The sequence below is a fragment of the Muntiacus reevesi genome, chromosome 2, assembly GCF_963930625.1.
Source record: "Muntiacus reevesi chromosome 2, mMunRee1.1, whole genome shotgun sequence".
In the NCBI taxonomy this organism is placed as follows: Eukaryota; Metazoa; Chordata; class Mammalia; order Artiodactyla; family Cervidae; genus Muntiacus; species Muntiacus reevesi.
In genome coordinates, this window is record NC_089250.1 from 186,746,671 (window position 1) to 186,773,150 (window position 26,480).

Genomic DNA, 26,480 nt, shown 5'->3' on the forward strand with positions numbered 1-26,480 from the left:
GCCAGACTGCAGGGGGCGTAGTGGGAGGTGGGTAAGACTGGCATGAGGATCTTGGAAATCAGCCCGCATTCAGAAAGCCCTACTTTGATGCCCATCAGCAGACAAATGGATAAGGAAGCGATGGTACATATACACAATGGAATATTAGTCAGCCATTAAAAAGAATTCATTTGAATCAGTTCTAATGAGATGGGTGAAACTGGAGCCCATTATACAGAGTGAAGTAAGCCAGAAAGATAAAGACCAATACAGTATACTAACACATATATATGGAATTTAAAAAGATGGTAACGATAACCCTATATGCAAAACAGAAAAAGAGACACAGATGTACAGAACAGACTTTTAGACTCTGTGGGAGAAGGTGAGGGTGGGATGTTCTGAGAGAACAGCATTGAAACAAGTATACTATCAAGGGTGAAAGAGATCACCAGCCCAGGTTGGATGCATGAGACAAGTGCTCAGGGCTGGAGCACTGGGAAGACCCAGAGGGATGGGATGGAGAGGGAGGCGGGAGGGGGGATCGGGATGGGGAACACATGTAAATCCATGGCTGATTCATGTCAATGTATGGCAAAAACCACTACAATATTGTTAAGTAAATAGCCTCCAACTAATGAAAATAAATGAAAAAAAAAAAAAAAAGAAAGCCTTACTGATTGGCCAGGGTCACCTGATTGACGGCCATTGTGCCAGTCAACAGCTTGACTGGTTCAGAAGATGATGCATTGGGGGCGTTTTCATGAATCTGTCCTTGGATCTCCTCTCCTCTTCACTCTCTCTCTCCTGCACCAAAATTTTGAAAGCATAGGCTAGAAGAATTAGGAAGCAAGAAAAGGTAGGCAAACTCTTGGTCATATATTGATTTTTTTTTTTAAATTTTGCCTTTTGGCCATTCCACATGGCATGTGGGATCTTAGTCCCGAGACCAGGGATTGAACCCACTCCCCCTGCATTGGCAGTTCAAAGTCTTAACCACTGAACCACCAGGGAAATCCCTCATATACTGATGTTTGAAATGTGCAGGCAGCATCCTCTGTTACCTGGAGCTGTCCTGAGTGCCGTACAGTCTCAGAGATGTTGCTTCTTGCACACCAAGGATCTTACATGCCTTAGGGTAGGACAGAGTGCTTCGTGGAATTCAGACCTCTGCACCCTGAAAGGGAAGGTGGGATAAGAATTGGGATGTAGGGAAAGTGTCAAGTGTGGGCTGAGGTTGGAAATGAGTGCAAGGCCAAAAGATGAAGACTTTCTTAGGTCTTTCCTGCCAGTCCAGTGGTTAAGACTCCATGCTTCCAATGCCAGGGGTATGGGTTCAATCTGGTCAGAGAACTAAATGTCCACATGCTGCAGCCAAAAAAAAAAAAAATACACAAAAAAAGATGAAGATTTTCAGGAAGACTGCAAACATTGACAGCTATTAAGTTTTTTTGTCCCTGTAAAGGAAGTGTATGTTGGTCTCAGTTGATTGATGAGGTTTCTGGGTAAAGACCACAACCACCAATCTGGTAATATTCCCAGATCTTGGTCTTCAAGCCCAGAGGGCCCTTGTTCCAACCCAGCTCCATGATCTCTGGCTGTGTGTCCTTGTGCAAGTGTCTGAACCTCTCTGAACCTGTTCCCTCACCTGAAAAAAAGTGGCAAGAGTAGAATTTGCATTTGGAGAGTAGATGAGATAGCATGGGTCATGTTTGGCACACCAGGCATTTGTTCACTGAATCATAGCAAACCCTCCATCACACATCAGCTCCTTTGAATTTCTGAAGCTAAGGCATTTCTAAGGGATTATAGGAATACCGTCAGGCATATGTGGTAACTCCGATCACCAAAAAAGTGTTTCCAAGTTGCCCTCAGTGCAGACCTGGGAGAAAATAAATGGCTCATTTGTAACACACTGTGGTATTTTGCACCCTCAGCAGTTCCTGGAGTCCTTAAAACGATTTGGTTTCTCCGAACAGGAAACATGTCTCCTCCCATCACGCGGACCTTATCTGGTGGTTTTTGCCGCCCCCCCACCTCTGCCCTCACCCCGAGCGGGAACGTTGGGTCCCCAGGGCAGAGCAGAGCACGTGCTCAGTGGACAGACACCTGGTAAACACTCATGAAACTGAGCAAACAGCCTCCAGTCCGCTGGCCCAGGCCGGCTTGTGCAGCATTGGCACAGATCTTTCCCAACCCAGATTCTGTTCTCTCACTCCTGCTCCCTGTGGGGTCAGAAATCCGAAACTCACCCAGCACTTCCAGGACGTGTCTTTGCGCTTGTGTCCTGCCTCCAGAACGAAACCTCTGCCTCTCCCATTCAGAGCTTGGATTCGAAGCCTTGTCTGTTCTTTTCTCCCTTCACTCTATTCTAGAGACACCATGTCCATGCTGCCTGCGTGCGGGATTTAAGTTCACCTTATTCTTCCTGACTTCCTTTCCCTCCTGGGGCTTCCCAGGAGGCTCCATGGTGAAGAATCCGCCCGCTAATGCAGGAGACACAGGTTCGATCCCTGGATTGGGAAGATCCCCTGGAGGAGGGCATGGCAACCCACTCCAATATGCTTACCCAGAAAATTCCATAGACAGAGGAGCCTGGCGGGCTACAGTCCGTGGGGTCACAAAGAGCTGGACGGGACTTCGTGACTGAGCATGCAGATCTTCTTCCTGATAGAGCCTCGGGGGCTGGGGCAGTGCGGGCAAGTGAACTGGGAGACAGAAACCTAAGGATGGAGAGATTGGGGCAGGCCAGCTTCTGTCTCGTGGAAGCTAGATCTTCAGGCTCGAGCAGAGCCAGAGATTTGCACGCGCACATGGTCCCTCGCAGGACGTTAGACTGTGGAAGAAAGGCCTTCCCTACAAGGTGGAGGTTTGTTTGGAAACTGAGAATGTGGCCTGCGAGGAGTGGTCTCTTCTACATCCTGTGTGCAGGCTTTTGTTGGCCAAATTCTATGCCTCATGACCGTGTGGGTAGGTTTTGTTCTTCCCATTTCACAGATGAGGAAACTGAGGTCCCAGTGAGCTGAGCAACCTTTTGGTTTTCTTTTTTTTTTTTTTTTTTCGGGGGTTGCCCACAGCATACAGCTTGTGGAATCTTAGTTCCCCCACCAGGGATTGAATCTGGGCCCTCACCTGGGCCCTCAGCAGGGAGAGTGCTGGACCACTAGGGAATTACTGAACTGAGCAACTTGCCCAGTCATCGAGCTACTAGATGGCACGTTTGGGCCCAGTCTCTGGCTGACATTACTTTCTCAACTGCATGCTCAGTCTGTCTTAGGAGTCAACACTTGCCCATTTCTAAGAACAGTATTCCTCTCCCCTTATTACAAGTCAGTGATGATTGTATGGTGTTCCACCAGCAGGTTATAGGGAATCATGAATTCATGAATGCAGGGAGGAAGAGCCCGGGTCTGTTTTGCAGAGAAAGCTGGGGTGGGGAGGGGGGCTGGAGGAGGGCAGCCAGGTCCGAGATAAAACCTTCTGTCCCAAGGCCATCGTCACAGGCCCTTGAATGGGGCCCTGTTAGCCATCTGCAAAGGCCAGGCCTCTGGCTTTATTGGTTGCCATGGTGACCCCTGGCCTTGACAATGGAGGCCCACTTAGCTTGAGCCCGTCATTGTATCCCATTGAGTCTGCGGAAAAGCCGACAGTTGGGGCTGCAGACAGGGAAAGGAATGTCCCCAGCCTCTGCCAGCGTTTCTGTCTCCGTTCCAAGAGTAGATAGAAAAATGAGAACAAGTGTTTGGGGGGGCCTCAGAGAAGTCCAGGGGTTCCACCTCCAGCCAGTGACACATGCGAATGGTAGAGAGATGAGTCTGTATTCATGGGATGGTTTTGGAGTGTTTAGTATGTATTCAATGATTGTTTGCAGCGCGCACTGGGGCTGTGGACAGCAGGGACCGAGTCCCGGGTCTCAGCTCACCCTCAGCTAGTCCATGAGCTAGGTGCAGTTGTTCTTGTCCCCCTTTTACAGGGGAGGAAGCTGAAACCCAGAGAGGTTCTCAAGGTGCTCAAGGTCACAGGAGGCAAAAGAGGCTGGTTTCACATCAAGCACCCTGCACCCCAGCTCCCCAAAGGGCCACCTTGGTCTCCATTTTCTTCTCTTCTTTTTCATCTTTGGAATGTTTAACTTTCAAAGCCATTTCCAAGGACTTGGGGGCAGTGCAGACCTGGGTCGAATGCAGGGTCCATCATCTACCCCTTAGGAAGGTGGTTGTAACCCTGCCTCGGGACCGTCACCAATGCCCAGGTCACACTCATGGGTGTCCCCAAGGGAGGGAGTGTCATTGATGGAGAGCTCCCCTGATTCTCGCCGGCAGCAAGGGTCAGAATCACTGGCTTTTGAGCCCCAAGACCATGGGGCGTCATTCACCTCTGAGCCTGTCACCAGACGTGAACACAAAATGTCACACAGAAGGTATGGTGCACACAATAGCTGAGCCATAAGCGGCAGGCAATACTGTGATTGTTGTTGTTCAGTCGCTACGTCCAGCTCTTTGCAACCCTGTGGACGGCAGCATACCTGGCCTCCCTGTCCTTCACTATCTCCCAGAGTTTGCTCAAACTCATGTCCATTGAGTCGGTGATGCCATCCAGCCATCTCATCCTCTGCCCGCCTCCCCCACCACCTCCTCCTCCTGCCCTCATTCTTTCCCAGCACCTGTGTCTTTTTATTCTCTATGACTTTTTATTCATAGAAAAAAAATCCGAAGATTTTTTTTTTTGCCCTTTCACCTGAATTCCTCTCGCCCTATTGATTTAAACATTGCTTCTGCCCAGCCCACCCTCCAAATGCACCAGGAAGATAAGAGGCAGTAGAGAGAACTAATTAGCATTTTAATTAAAGGAACCGGGATAGGATGTGGTGGGTGGAAACCCAAGGACTCCAGTATCTGGTGAGACCAGGGTTTCAACTTGTTTTGACTGAAACGCACTCTGAGAAACAGATTCTTTGTAGGGTCTCCACGTGTCTGAAACAAAGGTCACCACCCACCTACCTCGTGCTCTGATGGTTCCCATTCTCTTAGTTTACTGATCGATTGAAATTTCTCTTTTGGTTCTCATCATGGCAAGGAGAAAAGTTCCTGTCTGATGCTAGCCTGCTTTCAACACCTGTCTGAGAGCTGCTCGTCTCCATCCTAGCAAGAAGATGGGGCCCTCTGCAGAAGATGGGGCCCGGCAGAGGCTGGAAACCTTGGGCAGTGAACCGCATCCAGCTTTTAATTTGACAACCTGCCTTGATTTTATTACATTCTTTCCCCAATCACTTTTATTTGCAGCAAATGAAACTTTGAGGGAAGGATGCTGTGGAGTGATTCGTAGGGGCCGTTGTTGATCAGTTGTTCAGTTCTGTTCGACTCTTTTCGATCCCATGGACTGCAGCTTGCCAGGCTTCCCGGTCCTTCATTGTCTCCCAGAGTTTGCTCAGACTCATGTCTATTGAGTCAGTGATGCCATCCAACCATCTCATCCTCTGTCACCCCCTTTTCCTGCCTTTTATCTTTCCCAGCATCAAGGTCTTTTCCAATGAGTCGGCTCTTGGCATCAGATGGCCAAAGTATTGGAGCTTCAGCATCAGTCCTTCCAATGAATATTCAGGGCTGATTTCCTTTAGGATTGAATGTTTGATCTCCTTGCAGTCCATGGGACTCTCAAGAGTCTTCTCTACCACCAGCTGTAGGAAAGTAATTTTAAATAGGAAGGTTTAAAAAGCAAGTTGATCTCAAGAAGTACATTAAGTGGGGACTTCCCTGGCAGCCCAGAGGTTAAGACTCTGTGTTTCCACTTCACAGGGCATGGGTTCAATCCCTGGTCAGGGAGCTGAGATGCCACATACCACGTGGTGGAGCCAAAAAGACAAGGATTTCAGGGACCAGGGGTGCCTGGCAAGCAGCCTGTTTTCCATTCAGAGTCGGGATTTCTTCCCCACATTGGTCCCAAGCCTCAGGGTGGGCTGGTGCTCAGAAAGCTCCCCCTCCAGCCTGGGATCCCTCAGGCCACCCCATCCCTTTTCCAGATGTGCAGCAGATTGCAGAGAGGGTGGCAGGGGGACCCAGGTGGAGAGGAGGCTGGTACCACTTCTGGGGGCCGGGGGGCAGTGCTGCAAGGAATTCTCCATAAACTTCACCCCAGGTGCTTCTCAGGGTCAGAAGTGGCCTTAGAAACAACGTGTCCAACACCATTTTACACACAAGGAAACCAAGGCCGGAAGTGGAGTGTGTCTTCGATTCCAGAGCCAAACAAGGTGGTGGACAGGCAGTGACTCGGTGACTTCAGAGTTGGGGAAGGGGAGTATTATTATTAAATTGCTGTTTTAACACGAATTTCAGACCTGCTCACTAATTTTATGTTTTTGTTATTATTATTTGTGTTTTTGGCTGAGCAGGGTCTTCATTGCTTTGCACCGGCTTTTTCTCTAGTCGAGAAATGTGGGGACTACTCTCTACTTGCCATGTGGAGGCTTCTCATTTCAGCGACTTCTCTTGTTGCAGAGCATGAGTTCAGTAGTTTTGGCCCGAGGGCTTAGTTGCTCCTCAGTTGCTCTGTAGGATCTTCCCCAACCGGTGATCGAACTCATGTCCCCGGCATTAGCAGGCAGGTTCTTAACTACTGGACCACCAGGGACGTCCCTGGATTTACCTATTCTCAAAGTTTCAGACATAAACAGAATCTTACAATAGGTGACCTTTTATGTCTGGATTCCTGCACTTACCATGTCTTTAAGGTTCATCCATGTTGTTTCAGTGCTTCTTTCTTCCCTTTTTATGGTGAATAATAATAGTCCATGGCGTCGACGAACCACATGGTGTTCATCTCCTCATCCCTCCATGCACGCTGGGCTGTTTCCACCTTTTGGTGATTGTGAATGGTGCTACTGTGAACACACATGTTCATGTTTTTCCTCAAGTTGCTGTCTTCGTTCTTTTGGGTGTATACTTAGAAGTGGAATTGCTGGACCATGTGGTAATTCTGTGTTTAACATTTTGAGGGACCCGTAATTCTCAAACCACCAGCTCTAAGGCTGGGGGTTTAGGAGCTGGTCCCTGGCTTCTTCCTCGCCATCAACTCCCACCCCACTTGATGTTCTCCACTCAGCTCATCCCAGCAAGTCCCCCTCCCCAACTCATCGATGACCCCATCATCTCATTAACATACTGAGTACCTATTCCCTCCTTGCCCTCTGGGACTTGGCTGAAGAGGTTCCTTCTGGATAAGACAAGAGCAGTTGGCACCTTCTTTCCTTTAGAGGGTCTCTAGTGGGTTCCATGTGGTAATTAGCAGATTTTCTTTTTCTTTTTTTTTTAATATTTGTTTACTTGGCTGCGCTGGGTCTGTTGCAGCATGCAGAATCTTTAATCTCTGCTGAAGCATGTGGGATGTTACAGTTGCCGCTTTTGGGGCTAGTTCCCTGACCAGGGATAGAATCCGGGCCCACTGCATTGTGAGCATGGAGTCTTAGCCACTGGACCACTGGGGAAGTCCCGGGACCTAATTCTGTGCATCTTCCCTTTCACTGCTCTGAGATATCATGCCTGAGTCCATGGGCATTCCACGTCCTTTCATGCCTTTGAGCATTAGCTCAGCTTCTCAGGTGGCCCTAGTGGTAAAGAACCTGCCTGCCAATGCAGGAGACATAAGTGATGCGGGTTCGATCCCTGGGTCAGGAAGATCCCCTGGAGGAGAGCATGGCGACTCACTCCAGCATTCTTGCCTGGAGAATTCCGGGGACAGGGGAACCTGGCACGATACGGTCCATAGAGTCGCAAAGAGCCGGACACGAATGAAGAAACTTAGCATTCATTTCCTCATTCATTACTTCCCCTTTCTTTCTATGGCTTCTGAAACCTTGCGGCTTTTCAAGGGGCAGCACCCCCACACACACCTAGAATTAATTTCTCTGTTCCTCTGGCAGCTTGTTTATACCAGCAAAGGTACAGATTCCATTCTGTCTTATGCAGAATTAGCTGTTGACAGTGAACTGGGCATTTCTTCATCTACGTATCCTGCCAGGTTATTTTAAGGATTTATTGACATGATAAGTAAAGCAGTTACTACATTAAATTCTCCTGTTTTCTCCCCCTCATTCCTCTGACACTAAATTATGAGCTTTAGAAAGAGAGCAGCATTTTATTCATCTTCGTTTTCGCCTGTGTCTAGATAATGCAGTGCCTTTCGTGAAACGGGTACCTGATTAATTTTGTTGATTGGATTAGTGTGCCAGAGAAACTGAATGAATGACATCAACTCTTCTGATTGTTGGAAATATATTGTGCTGAGAACTAATGTCTGATAGAGATCAGGTTTCGTTATAAGGTCAGTTTCAACTGCGGGCCACTGAAATGTCAGCGAGATATATTTCCCAATGTGACATTTTGTAATTGAAAGTGTACGGGTGTGACTTTCACTTTTGCAGAGCACTCAAATGTGAACATTTGAGTTCTCCAAGATTCTCGAATTTTCGAACACACACCTAATGGCAGTTGAATGGTGTGGAGTCCTTAGTGCTCCCACTTGAGACGAACAGTCTTCAAAAAGGAGAGACAGCAATCGCTCTTTCTGCCTCGTGTTGTTGTGCTTAGTCGCTGAGTTTTGTCTGACTCCCTGCAACCCCGTGGACCGCAGCCCTCCAGGCTCCATGGGATTTCCCAGGCAAGAATACTGGAGTGGGTTGCCATTTCCTTCTCCAGGGAATCTTCCCAACTCAGGGATTGAACCTGAGTCTCTTGCGTCTCCTGCATTGGCAGGCAAGCCTTTACCACTAGCATTACCTAGTTACCAGGCTGCTAAATTAACAGGCTTGCATTGAGTTGGCTGTTCTGAAATAGGTCAAAAAATCCATTGAGTTATCACAGAAAGAGTCTGGTTTCTCAGTTAATTTATGGTCACACTTTCCAAGACCATGCTTTCCTCAATAATATTTTCTCAGGTGAAAAGCAGCAAGATTTCCTCTCTTAACAGGATCATTTGTATTCATCAAGCCCCTTGCTTCTATAGTTAGGTGTTTTGTTAGTCACTGAATTAATCCATGTTGTCATGAGCAAGGGTTTGGGGTTAGGCAGTCCCAAGCAATCCTGTGATCAAGGCCAAATACCATGACCTCTCTGAACTTCTATCTCCTCATATCGGAAATGGGGAGATACCCTACTCCCTGGATGGTTGAGCAGATTGAGGGTGATCAAATACCCTTCAAAACAGTCACTTCTTGGAGGAGGAAATGGCAACCCACTCCGGTATCCTTGCCTGGAGAATCCCATGGACAGAGGAGTCTCACAGGCTACAGTCCATGGGAGTCACCAAGAGTCAGATGTGATTGAACATGCACACACATTAATTGAACGCATCAATATGTTTTTAGAGAGGGATATGATCAATTAGTTTGAGAAGCACTGCCTTGGGGGTCCTCTGGTCTCACTTATTTCTTTCCCACACATGGAGTTGCTAGTATTTCCCACCCTATCTCTTTTGACTTTTTTTTCTTTTTGGTGGCAAAGGGAAATAATAACATTTCAGCAAAAGATGGAAAATTTCAAAATCACTCCTATTCAAAGTTTCCAGATAATAGTGGTTTCCATTGTGTGTCTATGTGTTCCTTTCTAATCTTTGTCCACATGCAAGATATATTTTTTCATAAAAGCCTTCTGTTACAACATTAAAAAAAAAAAACAAAAAACCAGTCCCTTCCATCCTGGAGGATTCTGGTGGCTCAGATGGCAAAGAATCCATCTGCCATGCAGGAGACCAAGGTTCAATCCCTGGGTCAGGAAGATCCCCTGGAGAAGGAAATGGCTACCCTCTCCAATATTATTGCCTGGAAAATCCCATGGACAGAGGAGCCTGGTGGGCTACAGTCCACGGGGTCACAAAGAGTCAGACCCGACTAATCACATACATGCCACACCATAGCAGAAACCAACACAACATTGTCAAACAACTATACTCCAATAAAAATAAATGAATGAATGAATAAGTAAATACCTATTCAATGAGAATCAGAAAAAAATAATAAATGAAGGCATCCCATATTCATGTGATTGCCGTTTTTGTGAATTCTTTAAAAAAAAAAAAAGTAAAGTAAAGCCTGAAAGTTCCACATCCTGGAACCCTCTTGGTCCAGAACACACCCGGGATAGTTGGTTGTGCTGGAGAAGCCCACCCCTCAAAATGGGCCCCGGGTACTGCCCTGGATCTGCAGAGTTCCCAGCGACCCAGCCACCAACATTCTGTGTGTGAACAGGGCGGGGTGGCCTCCTGGCCTTCCCCACTGAGCGGTCACCAGGAAGTCTGCTCTGGAGTTTGCTCCATCTGAGTTTTTCCATCATGTAGGACGAAGGCTGCTTTACTTATCCAGGGGGACGAGGCCCTCTCGACAGCTTGCCCACAGAGGGTCCTCCAGCCAACTCTGTCCTCTCTGTTTTTCCATCTGGAAAGTGGGTGTAATAATCCTACCTAGATACAAGGTCAAGAAAAACACAATGTGGGGTACTTCCCTGGTGGTCCAGCGGCTAAGACTCCAGCTCCCAATGCAGAGGGCTCAGGTTCCATCCCTAGTCAGGGAACTAGATCCCACATGTCACAGCTATGAATTCATATTCTGCAACTAAAGATCCTGCATGCTGTAACTAAGACTCAGCGCAGCCAAATAAACTAAGAAGATATTTATTTAAGAAAAAAACCACAAGGTGAACAGACTTTGATTTGAAGTGTATATACTCTGGGGAACACCCCCCCCCGCCTCCGCCAGTGGTTCAGTAGTTAGAACTCTGGACTTTCACTGCCGTGGCCTGAGTTCAATCCCTGATTAGGGAACTAAGATTGCGCAAACCACACAAAAAATTTTTAAAAAATAAATAAAGTGTAGGACTTCCCTGATGGTCCAGTGGTTAAGAATCTGCCTGCCAATGCAGGGGATACTGGTTCAGTCCCTAGTCTGGGAAGATCCCACGTGCCGGGGAGCAACTGGGGCCAAGCACCACAACTCCTAAAGCCTGTTCTCCTCAACAAGGGAAGCCACTCCAATGAGAAGCCTGCATACCACAACTGGAGAGTAGCCCTGATGGCCGCCACTAGAGAAAGCCCTTTAGTTTCGAAGCAGGGAAGACCCAGCAAAGCTAAAGAAATAAATTATGATTTTTTAAAATCATAAAAAATAGAGTGTACCTTCTGCATGAAAGCAAAGGATCTGATATTAGCAGAACCTCTCCACCATGTGGGGGAATGGTGGGGAGTGGGATACTTGGTCAGCAAGGGCGTGGCCCCTGTTGGCCTGACTCTGAGTTTCTGGTTTCTTTTAGGGCCGGAGCGTGTGACAGGAGTCACTGTTCCCAGCGGAGGGGACCATGGCCTCCATGTTGCTCAGCCAGCGGCTGGTCTGCAGCTTCCAGCACAACTACCGCCTGTTGGTGCCGGGTAAGCCCTGGGGGATCTTGGCAAGAACTGGTCCTAATGGAAGATGCAATCCAGACTAGGGACTTAGGGGTCCAGAAGAGTTCAAAGGGAGCTGCTGTCCCACCCACCCCCATAAAACTGTCCTCTTGGCCGCTCCTCCCATCTCCAGCGTGTGCTCCTGTGCCCAGGAGGACAGTTCAGCAGTGGGCAGGGAGCTGATCTGCCCTGGAGCCGCTCTGCTCGCCCCCGGAAGCCAGCAGGGCCCAAGCCATCCCCACAGGGACCGCTGGGGGAAACACAGAGCTAGGTTTGCTGCCCAGAAACAAGGAAACTACAAAAGCCCTTGTAACTCACCTACAAGCTTCAAGGGCACTGGAGAGTGGGCCCTATCCAGGGAATGGCCACCCTGCCCCTCCTGCTCCCTTACCTCTGCTCACCCCGCACCCGAATGGCCAGCAGCTCATGCTGTCACCCCACCCCAGTTCAGTTCAGTCGCTCAGTCGTGTCCAATTCTGCGACCCCATGGACTGGAGCACACCAGGCCTCCCTGTCCATCAACAACTCCCAGAGCTTGCTCAAATTCATGTCCATCAAGTCAGTGGTGCTATCCAACCATCTCATCCTCTGTCATCCCCTTCTCCTCCTGCCTTCAATCTTTCCCAGCATCAGGGTCTTTTCCAATGAGTCAGTTCTTTGCATCAGGTGGCCAAAGTATTGGCATTTCAGCATCAGTCCTTCCAATGGGTATTCAGGACTGATCGCCTTCAGTATGGACTGGTTGGATCTCCTTGCAGTCCAAGGGACTCTCAAGAGTCTTCTCCAACACCACAGTTCAAAAGCATCAATTCTTCAGTGCTCAGCTTTCTTTATAGTCCAACTCTCACATCCATACCTAACTACTGGAAGAACCATAGCCTTGACTAGATGGACCTTTGTCAGTAAAGTAATGTCTCTGCTTTTATATGCAGTCCCTCTCAGATGCTTCCATTTCTCTCTGCCTCTCTGAGTTCAGGCGGCATAGCCTAGTGAGCACCCTGCCTGTATGATCTCAGGAGACCTCCCTCCATAGGTCCCACAAGGAAGGAAAGTGTGAAGCCCAGTTTACAGATGAGAAAACTGAGGCTCAGAGAAGCCAAGTCACGCAGCCCCTTGAATGCAAGTCAGATGTGGGAAATAGAGCCCACTGGCCCAAACCCAAGGGGTGGACTTGGAGACACAAGGCGCAGCGAGAAGCAAGGCTTTAATGATGATGTTTCCAGATCAGGCGTCTGGGGGGCAAGCACACCCAGAGTCATTAGAGTGGGGTTTTTGTCCTCTCGGCACGCAAGTCCCTCCGCCAGTCCCTCATGGTTGCATACTATGGGGTTAACAGTCTTCCTGAGAAAGTCACCTGGATTTATTACTCCCCCTTCATCTGGATTTTCCCACGCAAGTATCCTAATGGCTATTACGTCAGCAGGCTGTCCCTCTAGGCTAGTTGTCCTTGAAAATGGACCACTTTAATATTATCCACCCCCTCAATGTTCCTCCTGGGCTTCTCTGGTGGCTCCGTGGTGAAGAACCTGCCTGCCAACGCAGGAGACGTGGGTTTGATCCCTGGGTGGGAAAGATGCCCTGGAAAAGGAACTGGCAACCCACTCCAGTATTCCTGCCTGGGAAATCCCATGGAGCCTGGCAGGCTGCAGTCCTGCCAGGGGGTTGCACAGAGTCAGACACGACTTAGCGACTGAGCATGCATGCAGCTTGCCTCCCAGCAGCTCTGGGAGAAGGACGCTTGCGGTAGCCTGCTTCGGATGCCTGCCCCTCCAGGTTGTCTCCAGTTCTCAGATCACGATGTCACCTTCTTATTGTGTGTCCCATCTGCCTTCTGAAGACAAATTGTCGGCGCAGTCCTTGGCCTCCTTGTTGAATGTTGCAGGCATTTGTATCTTGAGTAGGATAAAAAGCAGGAGTGTTCTCTCCTCTCCCACAGGTTTTATTTTTAAATAAACATTTATCTTGGAATATTTCAGATGTGTAGAGAAATTGCAAAGACAGAGCAAAGAGATCCCACATGCTCTTCACCCAGTTTTCCCCAGTCTTATCCTCTTTCATCACCAGGATTGTCATTGCTGAGGAACTGACCTTAGTACATTGATCTGAACCAAACTCCAGACTTGCCTGTGAATTTCACCAACTTTTTCTCAGGGCCTCTTTCTGCTCCAGGGTCCAATCCAGTTTCATTATCTCCTCTGGTCTATGAGTTTCTCAGTTTTTCCTTTTTTTTTTTAACCTTGATAGCCTTGAGAAGTTACTAGTAGGTTTTGAGGGTTTGTTGTTTTTTTTTAATTAGAAGATAAGCATATTAATACTTACCCCTAATTACGTAACAAATAAACCCCAATGATGCAGGTCTGTTGTGTTCCAAGTAGAAGGGAGAGTCATTAGCACCCAAGATTCATCAGGTCTTAGCTGCAGCTCATGGACTACCTAGCACAGGCTTAGTTGCTCCACGGCCTGTGGGATCTTAGTTCCCCTGGCCAGGGACTGAACCTGCATCTCGCACATTGGAAGGCAGATTCTTAACCACTGGACCAGCAGGGAAGTCCCAGATGTTCAGTTTAGTTTTTAACAAAAGCAGAGCAGATAACTCCAGTTGAACTTGATCTTGACTTTGGCTAGGCTCACATACAGAACCCTTGCTGTTTGGGAAAGTGACATGCATTTATTACTCTCAGTAGAAGATCTAGAGGACATTAAAAACATCAGATGGCAGTCTGGAGTTAAAAACTGACTCTGTGGATTGGCACAGTCATGGAGGGTGGCGAGCATCATTATCAGACCCAGAGAATTGGGTTGAATTTACCCGCCCTGCCTGATCTTGCCTGTCAGGGCACACCCCTGCCCTCTGGGTGTTCTATTTTATTCATGAATGAAAATATTGAATCTTTCAATGTTGATTAAAACTTCCTCCTCCTTTTGGCAGTAATTTGCCTCTGGGGAAGTGAGTTGTTTTGCTGAGAATGTTTCATTTCAAAACCCACACTAGATGAGATGGACTATACATCCATGATACTCACAGCATCTGGGAAAGGGGAGGTCCAGTGGACAGACTGCCAGCTTCACCACTTTCCATCTGTGTGACTTTGGGCAAATTAATTGACCTTTCTGAGCTTATTGTCTCCTTTTTAACATAATACTCATAATAACATTTGCCTCCTATGGGGTTGTGAGGATTATGTGAGGTAATCCATGGAAATAACTCGGAATAATGTCCAGTGTGTTCATCATAAGTGCTCAATAAATGGACATCTGCTCACACAGCTTGATAGAAGGAACCCTGGAAAAGGCTTTCTTGATCATTCAAATCCTATTCTTTTTTTCCTGTGGTTTATGGCATTACATGTCATCATTAAGTGTTGTATTGGCACTTGGTCATTTTTCCTCTACAAAAAGTCAAAATTGAGATATAGTAAGAAAAGCACAAGTTTTCTGGACTCAAATTCGGGCCTTGCAAAGTCACTAGCTATGTGACCTCAGGAAATTTGCTTAACCTGTCTGATCCTCATCTGTGAAATGGGGACAGTATCTTCTCACAAGAAGGTTGTGGATTAATTAAAACAATAGGTGAGGGGCTTCCCTGGCATTCCAGTGGTTAAGACATCAACTTCCAGTGATGGGGGTGCAGGTTTGATCCTTGGTCAGCGAGCTGAGATCCCACAGGCCTAGGGGCCAGAAACACCAAGACATAAAACAGAAGCAATATTGTAGCAAACTCAATAAAAACTGTAAAAGTGGTCCACATTTTTAAAAAAAGTCTTTAAAAAAAGAATAAAATAATAGGTGAGCATTTGCCTGAATACATGTGAGCTTCTCCATCTTCCTTTTTCCGATAGCACATTTGCAAAAAAAAAAACTCAGCAGGCTCTGATTTTCAGCATTTCTGCCCAGCATTTTTGGCCCGCTCCCATCCACACCCAGAAAGACTTGGAACACGGTAAGAACCAGTGCATTTCCTGACCCAGATGCATCCTCCTCGCCCCTGGCCTTGGCGTCCCCGTCTCCTGCCCCATCAATCTCCGCTGTGTCTCCCAGGTCCTACCCTGACCCCGCCTCCCAGTCCTGTTTACTCATGGTCCCGGCATCCTCCCGGGGACCTCACACACTCCACCTTGTCAGGATCCTTTCAGCTGCAGGTCCCACTGCCAACTGCCTCCACCCCTGGTATTCCCGCTTCCCAACCCCTAAGAAATCTGATTGCTACAATGCCATGTCAAGACATTTTCTGGAGAGAGGAAGAGAGGACTTGTGTGTCCTCCTGAGAGGACGACTTACTTCTTATAGATTTTTCACTTTCCCCCCTTTTCTGGAAACAAAGGAAGAAGGGCAGGTTAAGAGCCCTATTTATCCAAATAGACCTGTTGAATGCAGGTCTAGTTGGAATCAGTCTTGATCAGTAATGCTGAGTTCAGGCCAAGGAAGAGAGAAACAGTTGAGTGTGTGTGTGTTATTTTTTTTTCTTTAAGTCATCAGTATGGTCCATGATTTTTAACTCTCTGCTGTTGGAATAAGGTCTTTAGGAATTCCTTTTTCATTTTAAGATCAAACAAAAGATAATAAAAGCTGGTATCTTCATGCCTGAAAATCAGGGTGGTATTGGATTTTAACTGGATTTTATGTTCAAAGGACTCCACTTTATTGCATATTAATTCAGAAACCTTCTTTGATAATTCAAGCAATTCTGAAAAATTAAGAATGAATTTATGTTTTCTAATATCATGGCTTTTTATAGTTTGGCAGGTTTTGTGTGTGTGTGACAGAGACGCTAGCGTATTTTTAGTATTAGTTGCCTCTCCTGTGTAATGCAATAAATAACAACTACCCCTCAGGGCTGTGGAAGGATGAAATAAGATCACATACATGGTTTTTTTTTTTTCTTTTTTTAAAAAATTGATTTATTTTAATTGGTGGCTAATTACTTTATAATATTATGGTGATTTTTGCCATACAACAACATGAATCAGCCACAGTGCACGTGTGTCTGTCCATTCTGACCACCCCCCACCTCCCTCCCTACTCCATCCCTCTGGGTTGTCCCGGAGCACCAGCTGTGAGGGCCCTGCTTCATGCATTAAACTTGCACCGGTCATCTAGTTTACATCAGGTAATGTACGTGTTTCAATGCTATCCTGTCACATCATCCCACCCTCGCCTTCTCCCACGTAGTCCAAAAGTCTGTTCTTTACATCTGTGTCTCTTTTGCTGTCTCACATATAGGGTCATTGTTACCGTCTTTCTAAATTCCATATATATGCATTATTTTATACTGTATTGGTGTTTTTCTTTCTGGCTTACTTCACTCTGTATAATAGGCTCCAGTTTCACCCACCTCATTAAAACTGACTCAAATGTGTTCTTTTCTATAGCCGAGTAATATTCCATGGTGTATATGTACCACAACTTCCTTATCCATTCATCTGCCGATGGACATCTAGGTTGCTTCCATGTCCTAGCTATTGTAAACAGTGCTGCGATAAACATTGGGGTACACGTGTCTCTTTCAATTCTGGTTTCCTCGGTGCGTATGCCTAGCAGTGGGATTGCTGGGTCATATGGCGGTTCTATTTCCAGTTTTGTAAGGAATCTCCTCACTGTTCTCCATAGCGGCTGTACTAGTTTGCATTCCCACCAACAGTGCAAGAGGGTTTTCTTTACTCCACACCCTCTCCAGTATTTATTGTTTGTAGACTTTTTGATGGCAGCCATTCTGATGGGTGAAGATCACATACATGATTTATATGAAACATCTTATTGTTTAGTCACTAAGTCATGTCCGACTCTTTCTGTCCTATGGACTGTAGCTTCCTCTGTCCATGGGATTCTCCAGGCAAGAATCCAGGGATTCCTGGCAGGGAAAGCATCAAAGTCCTAACCACTGGACTGCCAGGGAATTCCCATCTCCTGGATGATTTTTAATTGACACAACTTAGGGCACAACTCGAGGCGATGCCACTGACCTCTAATGGCAGGTGGCCAGGGATGCAGCTAAACATCCTATAGCAACACCCAGGGCAACCTCCCACAGCAAAGAACCGTCCAGCTCACAATGTCGGTAGTACCAGGGCTGAGAAATTTGAGTCTATATATATATACACATATGGAGCAGACACGGGTTTGATCCCTGGGTTGGGAAGATCCCCTGGAAAAGGAAATGGCAACCCACTGCAGTATTCTTGCCTGGAAAATTCCATGGACAGAGGAGCCTGGCAGGCTACATAGTCCATGGAGTCGCAAAAGAGTCAGACATGACTCAGCATGCACACACAATACATATGGATATAGATTAACTTTTTTTACAAAATTTGGATTATTTTTATTATGGATACATAATATTCCCAATATTCTGCTGCCCATGAAAATGGTAGGACATGGCACATTCTGTTTAGTGACCCTCCTTTGTTGGACATTTAGATTGTTTCCTCTCTGTTGTTGTTAGAAACAATGCTATGATGAATATTTTTAATCTACATCTTTTTGCACTGGTCCAGTTATTTTCCGGATGAATCCTGAAAACTGAGGTTGCTTAGTCGAAAAGAATAGGAAGTCGGCATCACCTTAGCCTCACAACAGTGGGATGTGAGCATGCCTGCTTGCCTACAGCATCACTGGCACCAGGCTTTCCCATTTCTTGAAATCCTCAGGGTGCTTGTGGTACCCATGTCTGACCACACGCAGAGTTCTGGGATCATCAGGCTGGCATGGGTCTCAGGCCCTGGCACTGCCTCTGCTGGGTACTCCCAGTGTTGTGAGGGCAGGATTCTCGTATCTCCTATACTCAGGGGTTTCTCACTGCCTCTGTTTACTGCAGGGTCCAGACACATCAGTCAGGCTGCAGCCAAAGTCGACGTTGAATTTGACTATGACGGACCTTTGATGAAGACGGAAGTCCCAGGGCCTAGATCTCGGGTGAGTTGAGCACACTTGAGTGGTATGTTTCAGAAAAGAACAAAAAGGGTCCACGGGGCAAGAACACAGCCCCACTGAGGGCCCTGTATCCTTAGCTGCTTTCAGAGAGTTCACCGTTAGAGGTCCAGAACTTTAAACCAGGCCATCCTTCCATAAGAAGTCAAAGAAGTCTTCTTAGAGGATATGTATCAGCTATAAATTGCTACAATAGTGCTGCATAACAAACAGTCCTAAGAGCCTTAACAGTATACAAGTTGCTCATGCAACTGGCAGTTGGGTAGGCAGCTGTGTTGGGCTCATCTATGTGCCTGAGGGATGACTGGCCACCAGTTGATCTAGGTTAGGCTTGTCCTGGGTCAATGTGGTAATGTGGCTCAGCTTCATGGGTCTCTCGTATTCCAGCCAGCCAGCCTTTTTCTCATGGTGATGGAAAGGAGTGGTTGCTATAGGTCTCTTGAGCCAGGCTCCCCACTGACCCACCATCACTTCCACCTCTTTCTGTTGGCCAAAGCAAGTTACGTGGCTTGTTTCTGAGTCCAGAGTCAGGCGCTGGGGCAGAGCATCCCACCAACGGTAAAAGAACCTGACCGTGTGATGTGGCACAGGGTGTGAATGACAGATGCCTCCCTGAGGTTGATCTTGAAGGGCCACAAGGAGGAATCGGCAGGAGTGCATTCTGTTCTAGGCAAGGGGAATGGTGACAAGCCCGCAGGGTGACAGTGCATGGTGTGTGAGAGCTTTTGGGCAGCTCAGAATCCCTGGAATAGATGTTGGAGACACAGATAGATATGGCGAGGGGTGTTGCAGCTTCTCCCCAGAGAAGCTACAAAATCTGCATACACCACACTTTGCAAGAATGGTGAACCTTGATTCTGTGTTGTGATATGCAATACTGTTTCTGATGTTTGCATCTAAAAAATAACAGTGTAAACCTTTATAGTACAAATTTATTTTTTTCTCTGCATATTTTGCAGGTTTTATCCACACACAATGTCTTTGTTTTTTTTAAATTCAAAAGATGTCTCTTTTGACATTGAAACTATTTAATAAAACTAGAAATCTTTGTGCTGATGTAAATGATTGTAGCTATTTTGCATGGTCCTTTGCTAACAAAAGAAGACTTTTTTCATGCATATTTCTATTGGTAAGGGGTGAATTTTAATTTAATAACAGTAAGATAGCTGGAATAAATTTCATATTCTTATCTGAATATTACTTTGCATTTTTACATGGAAATATATGATTTTATGATACTAATTGCTAAAGTTTACTTTCTGTGACTTCTTTTCAGAGATGAAATCTTTGTAATAGTAAAACCCCTAGGTTATAATTCCCAGTTGCTATGTATAATTGTACAAGTGATTTATGGAATGTTCAGATTATAATTACAAATGGTGCAGATTTCTATTTTCCTAATGGTGTGTTAGAGCTTTTTTTCCCCCCCTAAGTGTAAAAAGAACCCATGCTTTTCTGGACATTAGATAAATATCTTCAGCTCAATTTTTTTTGTTGTTAAATGTTTTAGTTTACTTGATTGTTATCTTTGAAGTGTCCAGCCCTCCAACCTGTCTGTTGTACTGGCAATTGAACTGGCAAGAATCATTTCCCACCAACTATTTCTTTTAAGGATTTAAAAAAATATATGTATAATATTGTTGACTAACTATTAAGTTATTGATATGAAGGGGGGAAAGCCCCAAGACTTGGGAAAAGATGAAAGATTTTAAGCAAGCATGTGTCCTTGCTATGATGCTTTTTTTCTTCTCTCCTGCAGGAGCTAATGAAACAGTTGAATATAATTCAGGTGAGTAGGGATGAAATAGCCATCCTATCTTTGCTTGTTGGTTACAACTTAATCAGTGCTGGCTCTTTTTATAAAACATGCTTTTGTTCTAAACCTTTTTCTTCTAATTTCATCTTTTCTTCTTTGACTCGTTGGGTTGGTTTTTTGTTTTTTTTTTAATATTTATTTAGTTATTTACTTGGCTAAGCTGGGTCTTAGTTTCAGCACGCAGGATCTTAGATCTTCTTTGCAGCATGTGGGATCTTTAGTTGTGGCATGTGGGATCTAGTCCCCTGACCAGGGATTGAATCTGACTCCCCTGCATTGGGAACACAGAGTCTGCGATTGCACCACCAATGAGGGGTGTCCCATATTGGTTACTTATATAGTGTAATTCCCACATTTTGGTGAACTTCCCAAACTTCTGAGATTTCTAATGTCCTTCAACTGGGGTTGGAAACCTTATTTTGAATGATTTCAATTCTTGGAAGTTTATTGACCCTTTTTATGGCCTAGCATTTGGCCTATTCTAGAAAATATTCTGTATGCACTTGAGAGGGACATACACCCTGCTCTTGTTGGGTGGAGTGTCCCACACGTTTTTGTGAGACCTACTGACTTTGAGCGTTGTTCACATCGGTTTCCTCACTAACTCTCTGCCTGGTTGTCCTATCCATCGTTGAAAGCCAGGTTCTGAAGCATCCAACTAGTCTCAAAGAATTATTGTTTCCAGTCAGTTCTATTAGGTTTTGCTGCATGTATTTGGGGCTGTATATCAGGTTTCCCAGGTGGCTCAGCGTTAAAGAATCCGGCTGCAATGCCGGAGACATGGGTTCGATCCCTGGGTCAGGCAGACTCCTAGAGGAGGCAATGGCAACCCACTCCAGTATTCTTGCCTGGAGAATCCCAGGGACAGAGGAGCCTGACAGGCTTCAGTCCATGGGGTCGCAAACAGCCAGACGTGACTGAGCAACTAAACAATATCAGCTGCTTACATGTTTATATTCTTCCTTGTGGACAGACCCTTCTGTCATTCTAAAATGCCTCTCTTTACCTCTAGGAACATTTTATTTGTTTAACAGTTTTATCTGATATCACTATAAAGCATCCAGCTTTCTTATGATTGCTATGAGAATCATATATCTTTTCTTATTTACTCTCAACCTAATTTGTATTCTAGAATCTAAAATATAGCTCATGTAGATGGCATATCACTGAATCTTTTAATCCAGTCTGATAGTTTCCAATTTTTTTATTGACTTACTCAATCCATGCACAGTTAATGTTAATATTGATGTAGCTGTATTTATAGGTTCAGTTTCATTTTCTGGTATTTTTAACTTATAACATTTGTTTATTTGGCTGCACTGGGTTAGTGGCGTGTGGGATCTAGTTACCTGACTAGGGATTGAGCCCCGGCCCCTTGCAGGGGCAGCAAGGAGTCAGCCACTGAAGCAGCAGGAACGTGCCCAGTTTTATTTTTTGTTCTCTCTCTTCCTCTTGTCTTTTTTCATTCCTCACCTTGTTTTCTACTATTATTTTGGTACATAATGTGAAAATCTTCTAGTGTACCATTTTCATTTCTTTCACTATATAATATATATATTATATTATCAGTATATAATCACTATAGTTTTTAGTTTTCTTACATGCTAAGACTTACCATATACATCTTAACTTTCCAAATTTTCTTCAGATTTATTTTTCAATCTTTTTTATTGGGATATATAAAACACAGACAGAAAAAAAAATCATTAACTACATACCCACAGCATAATAAACAATTATAAAGCAAATCACCTATGTATTAATAACTACCAGCAGGGCAAAAAAATCCAACATTGCCAACGACTACAGACACCATCCATATGTCTTTAAATGGTCAGGACATGGTTTGAACCCAGGTCTCCTGCTCTGCAGGGGCTTCCCAGGTGATGCTAGTGGTAAAGAACCTGCCTGCCAATACAGGAGATATAAGAGACACAGGTTTGATCCCTGGGTCAGGAAGGGCATGATAACCCACTCCATTATTCTTGCTTGAAAGCCCCAAGAACAGAGGAGCCTGGCGGGCTACAGTTCACGGGGTCACAAAGAGTCAGACACGACTGAACCGTCTTAGCACGCATATTCCTGGATTGCAGGCAGATTGTTTAATGTCTGAGACATCAGGGAGGCCCCTTACTTCAGCAGTTCAAGCTTAGTTCTGAAAGACTGAGGGTCTAGGGAATTTCAGTGAGCCTGATCCAGTCTCTTCTTTCCCCAAGAATGCAGAGGCTGTGCACTTTTTCTGCAATTATGAAGAGAGTCGAGGCAATTACCTGGTGGATGTGGACGGCAACCGGATGTTGGATCTTTATTCCCAGATCTCCTCTGTCCCTATAGGTAAGAGCTGGAAAATAAATCCTTGGATGGAGCTTCTCTCCGTGTGTTAGTCATGGTTATCCAGGCTTCAGTCACTCCTTCCAAGAGACACATCCTTGTATGTGTGGCCAGACACTTCCCTTAAGGGCAGAGGAAAAGAACAAGTTGTTTGCAGAGGGTATATTACAAAAGGAACTTTACATGTCTTTTCTCATGTACTCCTCCCCCAAAACCTGACAAATATGGGTCTGGGTAAATATACCCATTTTGTAGGTAGATGAGCAGAGCTTGGCAAGAAAGCACAGGTAATGTGAACCCATGTCCAATATCAGCAGTCTTAGGACTCCTGGAAGAAGATCGGAGGTGGGGATTCAGTGCCAGTGGTTACTTAAGGGAGAGCTGTGGGGGGAGAGGGGGGAAGGGAGCAGAGAGCGGAGGGGAGAATAAGAAGGATGAGGTCTCAGCCAGCGACCAGCCGCAGCCTGCTTCCCCGGGGCGGAGGGGGTGGGGCTCTGGAATGTGAATTGCACCCCAGAGTCAATCCCAGACCAAAGCGAAGGGGCTGGTCTTTTGGTCCCCCTGGGCCAGTCGGGTCATTGCGCATCAGCTGCCAGAGGGAAGGATGTGTCATCTTTCAGGCAACGCAGCTTCCATTCATCAGGGGCAGTTTGCCAGAGGAGGTGTCTGGAGCCACTATCAGTGACCCCTCCCCCCCAGTATACATACGCACAGAGCGGCTGGGAGAGGGGTGGCTGGCCCGAGAAAGGATCTCTCTCAGCAGGCTCACCTCCTGGCCATCCAGGGCAAGACTGTCCTACTGCAGGAGGGAGAGGCAGGGCTGATGGGCACATTTGCAGCTTGGCTGGCCCATGTTTCTTTGGTCGATGGAGTCCTCACGGCACCCGCCAGTGAAGCCTGTCCCTTCGTGGGTAATGCTAGAGCCCCCACAGCTCCCCACCCGCCTCCGTCCCCCTCCACTCACCTGCTTAGGGTCTTTCCACAGAGATCCGCCCCTCCATTAGGTTTCCACGCCTCCTCTGCTTTTGCCAAGTTGGGTCCCTCAAACCTATTTATTTCCCATGAAGATGAGATCCAACAGCAGTCAGATGACTCACTGTTTCTGGTAAGTTCATCATCCGGAGATGCCTTGGGCTCTGAAGGCGACTTGGAATCTGAGATTTACAACTCTCTCTCTCCATGTCCCTCCAGAGTGAAAGGGGTAAAATCTCACATTATCCTGGAACCATGGGCCAGTCTCTTCCTGGCTAACCCCTACATACTCCTCACCACCACCCAGGGCTCCTTCAGTTCAAATCCCCAGCCAGCCAGCATCTCTGTGGGGCTGGGGGAATCGGGCTAATCAGACTGGCAGTGGTTGTTAAAAGAGCAGAAGTTCGAGGGCTTCCCAAGTGGCTCAGTGGTGAAGAAGCCCCCAGCCAGTACAGGAGACACGGGTTCGATCCCTGATCCAGGAAGATCCCACATGCCCTGGAGCAACTAAGCCCCTGTGCCTCAACTTGTGAACCCAAGCTCTAGAGCCTGTGCTCCGCAACAAGGGAAGCTACCACAATGAGAAACCCACGCATCACAACTAGAGAGTAGCCCCAGCTCTCCGAAACTAGAGAAAAGCCCACAGAGCCACAAAAACCCAGAGCAACCCAAAATAAATACATAAATAAAATTATTTTTTTAAAAGGCCAGAAGTTCTTAAAGTTCTGTCTCTGGCCACCTTTATTCCTACACTGTAATCATTGAAATAATTTTTTTTAACTAATAATTATTGAAAATTTCCTGTCTGGCATAGTGTCTTCCAAGGGTTTCCCAGGTGGCCCTATTGGCAAAGAACCTGCCTGCCCATGCAGGAGATGCAAGAGACTCGGGTGGGATCCCTGAGTCGAGAATATCCCCTGGAGAGGGGAATGGCAACCCACTCCAGAATTCGTGCTTGGAGAATCCCATGGACAGAGGAGCCTGGCGGGCTACAGTCTATGGGGTCGCAAAGAGTTGGCTGAAGCGGCCTAGCCGCATGCATGGTGTCTTCCGTGCTCTCTCATTTAATCCCTACAGCCATCCTATGATGTCGGATCTTTTAATATCACCTCAGGCCCATCAACAGGGAGTCAGGTTTCAAGGGGTTTCAGGGTTCCCCCAGCCACCCAGGGAGCCCAAAGCTTTGCATCAATGACTCTGCCTCCTAAGCGTACTTCTATAAGAGCAGCCTTCAGACAGCTGCCCCTGCCCTGCGGTGTGGGGGAGCCCATGACATCAAAGACCTGGGTGTGCAGAGACTTCCCTGAGGGTCCAGTGGTTAAGACTCTGCGCTTCCGCTGCAGGGGGTACGGGTTCAGACCCTGGTGAGGGAGCTAAGATTCCACGTGCTGCTCGGTGTGGGTGAAAAAAAAAAGCCCAGGCGTAGGATTTCCTGATCAGAGGGGCTAGCTCTGCTTTCGTCTTTCTTTTCTGCATCTGTGGCTTAACGTGACTCCCTGACACTGCCTTTATCTAAACTGAGGCAGAAAAGTCATCAACATCCAGGCAGCGTAAGAGTCAGAGCTGAAAGACCTCTGGCCACAGGTCAGTTGGAAAAAACCCACACTGTTCCTTCCTTGAGGAACAAGCAATTCCCAACCTTGGTCCCAGCACCCCTGGGCGTGGGATGGGCGGTGGAGAGACAGAGGAAGAGGAGTGTTAATTACTCTCTCCCCTGGTCCTCACACCACTGCCCAATCCACACCCCCTGCATCCAACAGAGTGAAGCCACAGGGTTTTTCCTGGGCGGGTCCCCAGAAATGGGCCTTTGTATGTGAAGAGGGTTATAGGGTTGGAAGGGAAGGAAGGGGGCAGGCGATGGGGTGAGGGGCAGGGGACCCCCGGATACGATGCTAGTTTCTAACTGTATCTTCCTCTCCCCAGGTTACAACCATCCTGCTCTCATGAAACTTGTCCAACAGCCTCAAAATATGGTGAGTGCCCGGGGTTGCGTTCATGAAGATTCAGAGGGTGACTGGGGCAGCCTTTGGAAATGGTCTATCCACTGAGTCCTCCCTGAAATATTTGTTGAGTCCATACAGTGTGCTAAGGCCTTGGAACACCTTGCCAACACAGTGCCCTGCTCCCACAGAGGCAGCCAGTTAACCACACACATAAGCAGAGAATCGCAGCCATACGAAGCGCTACCAAGCAAGGCAATCAGTGCTGTGTGGGCATGAGACAATGATCATGGTAATAATGAACAATAATTAAGAGCCTAATACGTATAAACACTGTGGCCGGCACAGATCGAATATTGCCAAGTCCCTGAGGCGGCTGCTTTTGTTATCCCTGCTTTTACAGATGAGGGAACTGAACACAGAGAGGTTAAGTATTTGTCCAAAGTCACACAGCCAGAAGAGGCGCTGGAAATAAAAAGCCCAAGGGAGCTGGGCTTTTTAGGGATGGATGGGCTGGGAGTTGGGGAAGAGTGGTCCCTGTAGGGAGTGGAGGGTGGGAGGGAGAGGTGCAAGGGACTTCAGGATCAAAAGAGGGCAGGGCAGCCGGATCAGAAGAGCCAGGAAGGGTCCAAGTGTGACTGGGGCGGCAGGCAGGGGCTGGGGGCACTTTCCCATGCTCGACATTGCTACCGTCTGGGGCTGGATTCTTCTCGGTGGTGGGGCCGTTGATTGATGACGCTGGCAGTGACACGCGTGGGGATGTGCATACACACTAAGTGTACTGTGTGTGTGTTTGGTCGCTTCAGTCCTGCCGACTCTTTGCGACCCGTGGACTGTAGCCTGCCAGGCTCCTCTGTCCATGGGATTCTCCAGGCAACGCCCTCCTCCAGGGGATCTTACCGACCCATGGATGGAACCCAGTCTCCCTGGGTTTGCAGACAGATTCTTTACCATCTGAACCACCAGGGAAGCATACTACTGAATGAATTTTCCCCTGTAATCCAGTGTTTCTCAACTTTTTCTTCCCATTATGACTCGCTTAAGGAGCCTTTTTTTTTTTTTTTTTGGCTGCACCTTTCTGCATGTGGGATTTTAGT

At 46.9% G+C, this 26,480-nt stretch overlaps 1 protein-coding gene across 2 annotated transcripts in view; it reads left to right on the plus strand.

Annotated features, from left to right (window-relative positions):
- The window catches only part of ABAT (4-aminobutyrate aminotransferase), an 86,752-nt gene that overhangs the window by 33,448 nt on the left and 26,824 nt on the right, over window positions 1-26,480 (plus strand). For both annotated transcript variants that reach the window (XR_010661626.1, XM_065924315.1), the window contains exons 2-6: window positions 11,271-11,385; window positions 18,212-18,309; window positions 20,084-20,113; window positions 22,357-22,474; window positions 25,367-25,416. Coding sequence is in view for 1 of the 2 variants with exons in the window: in XM_065924315.1 (XP_065780387.1) it covers window positions 11,316-11,385; window positions 18,212-18,309; window positions 20,084-20,113; window positions 22,357-22,474; window positions 25,367-25,416 (366 nt within the window). In the remaining variant the exon portion in view is untranslated. The remainder of the gene's footprint in view (window positions 1-11,270; window positions 11,386-18,211; window positions 18,310-20,083; window positions 20,114-22,356; window positions 22,475-25,366; window positions 25,417-26,480) is intronic.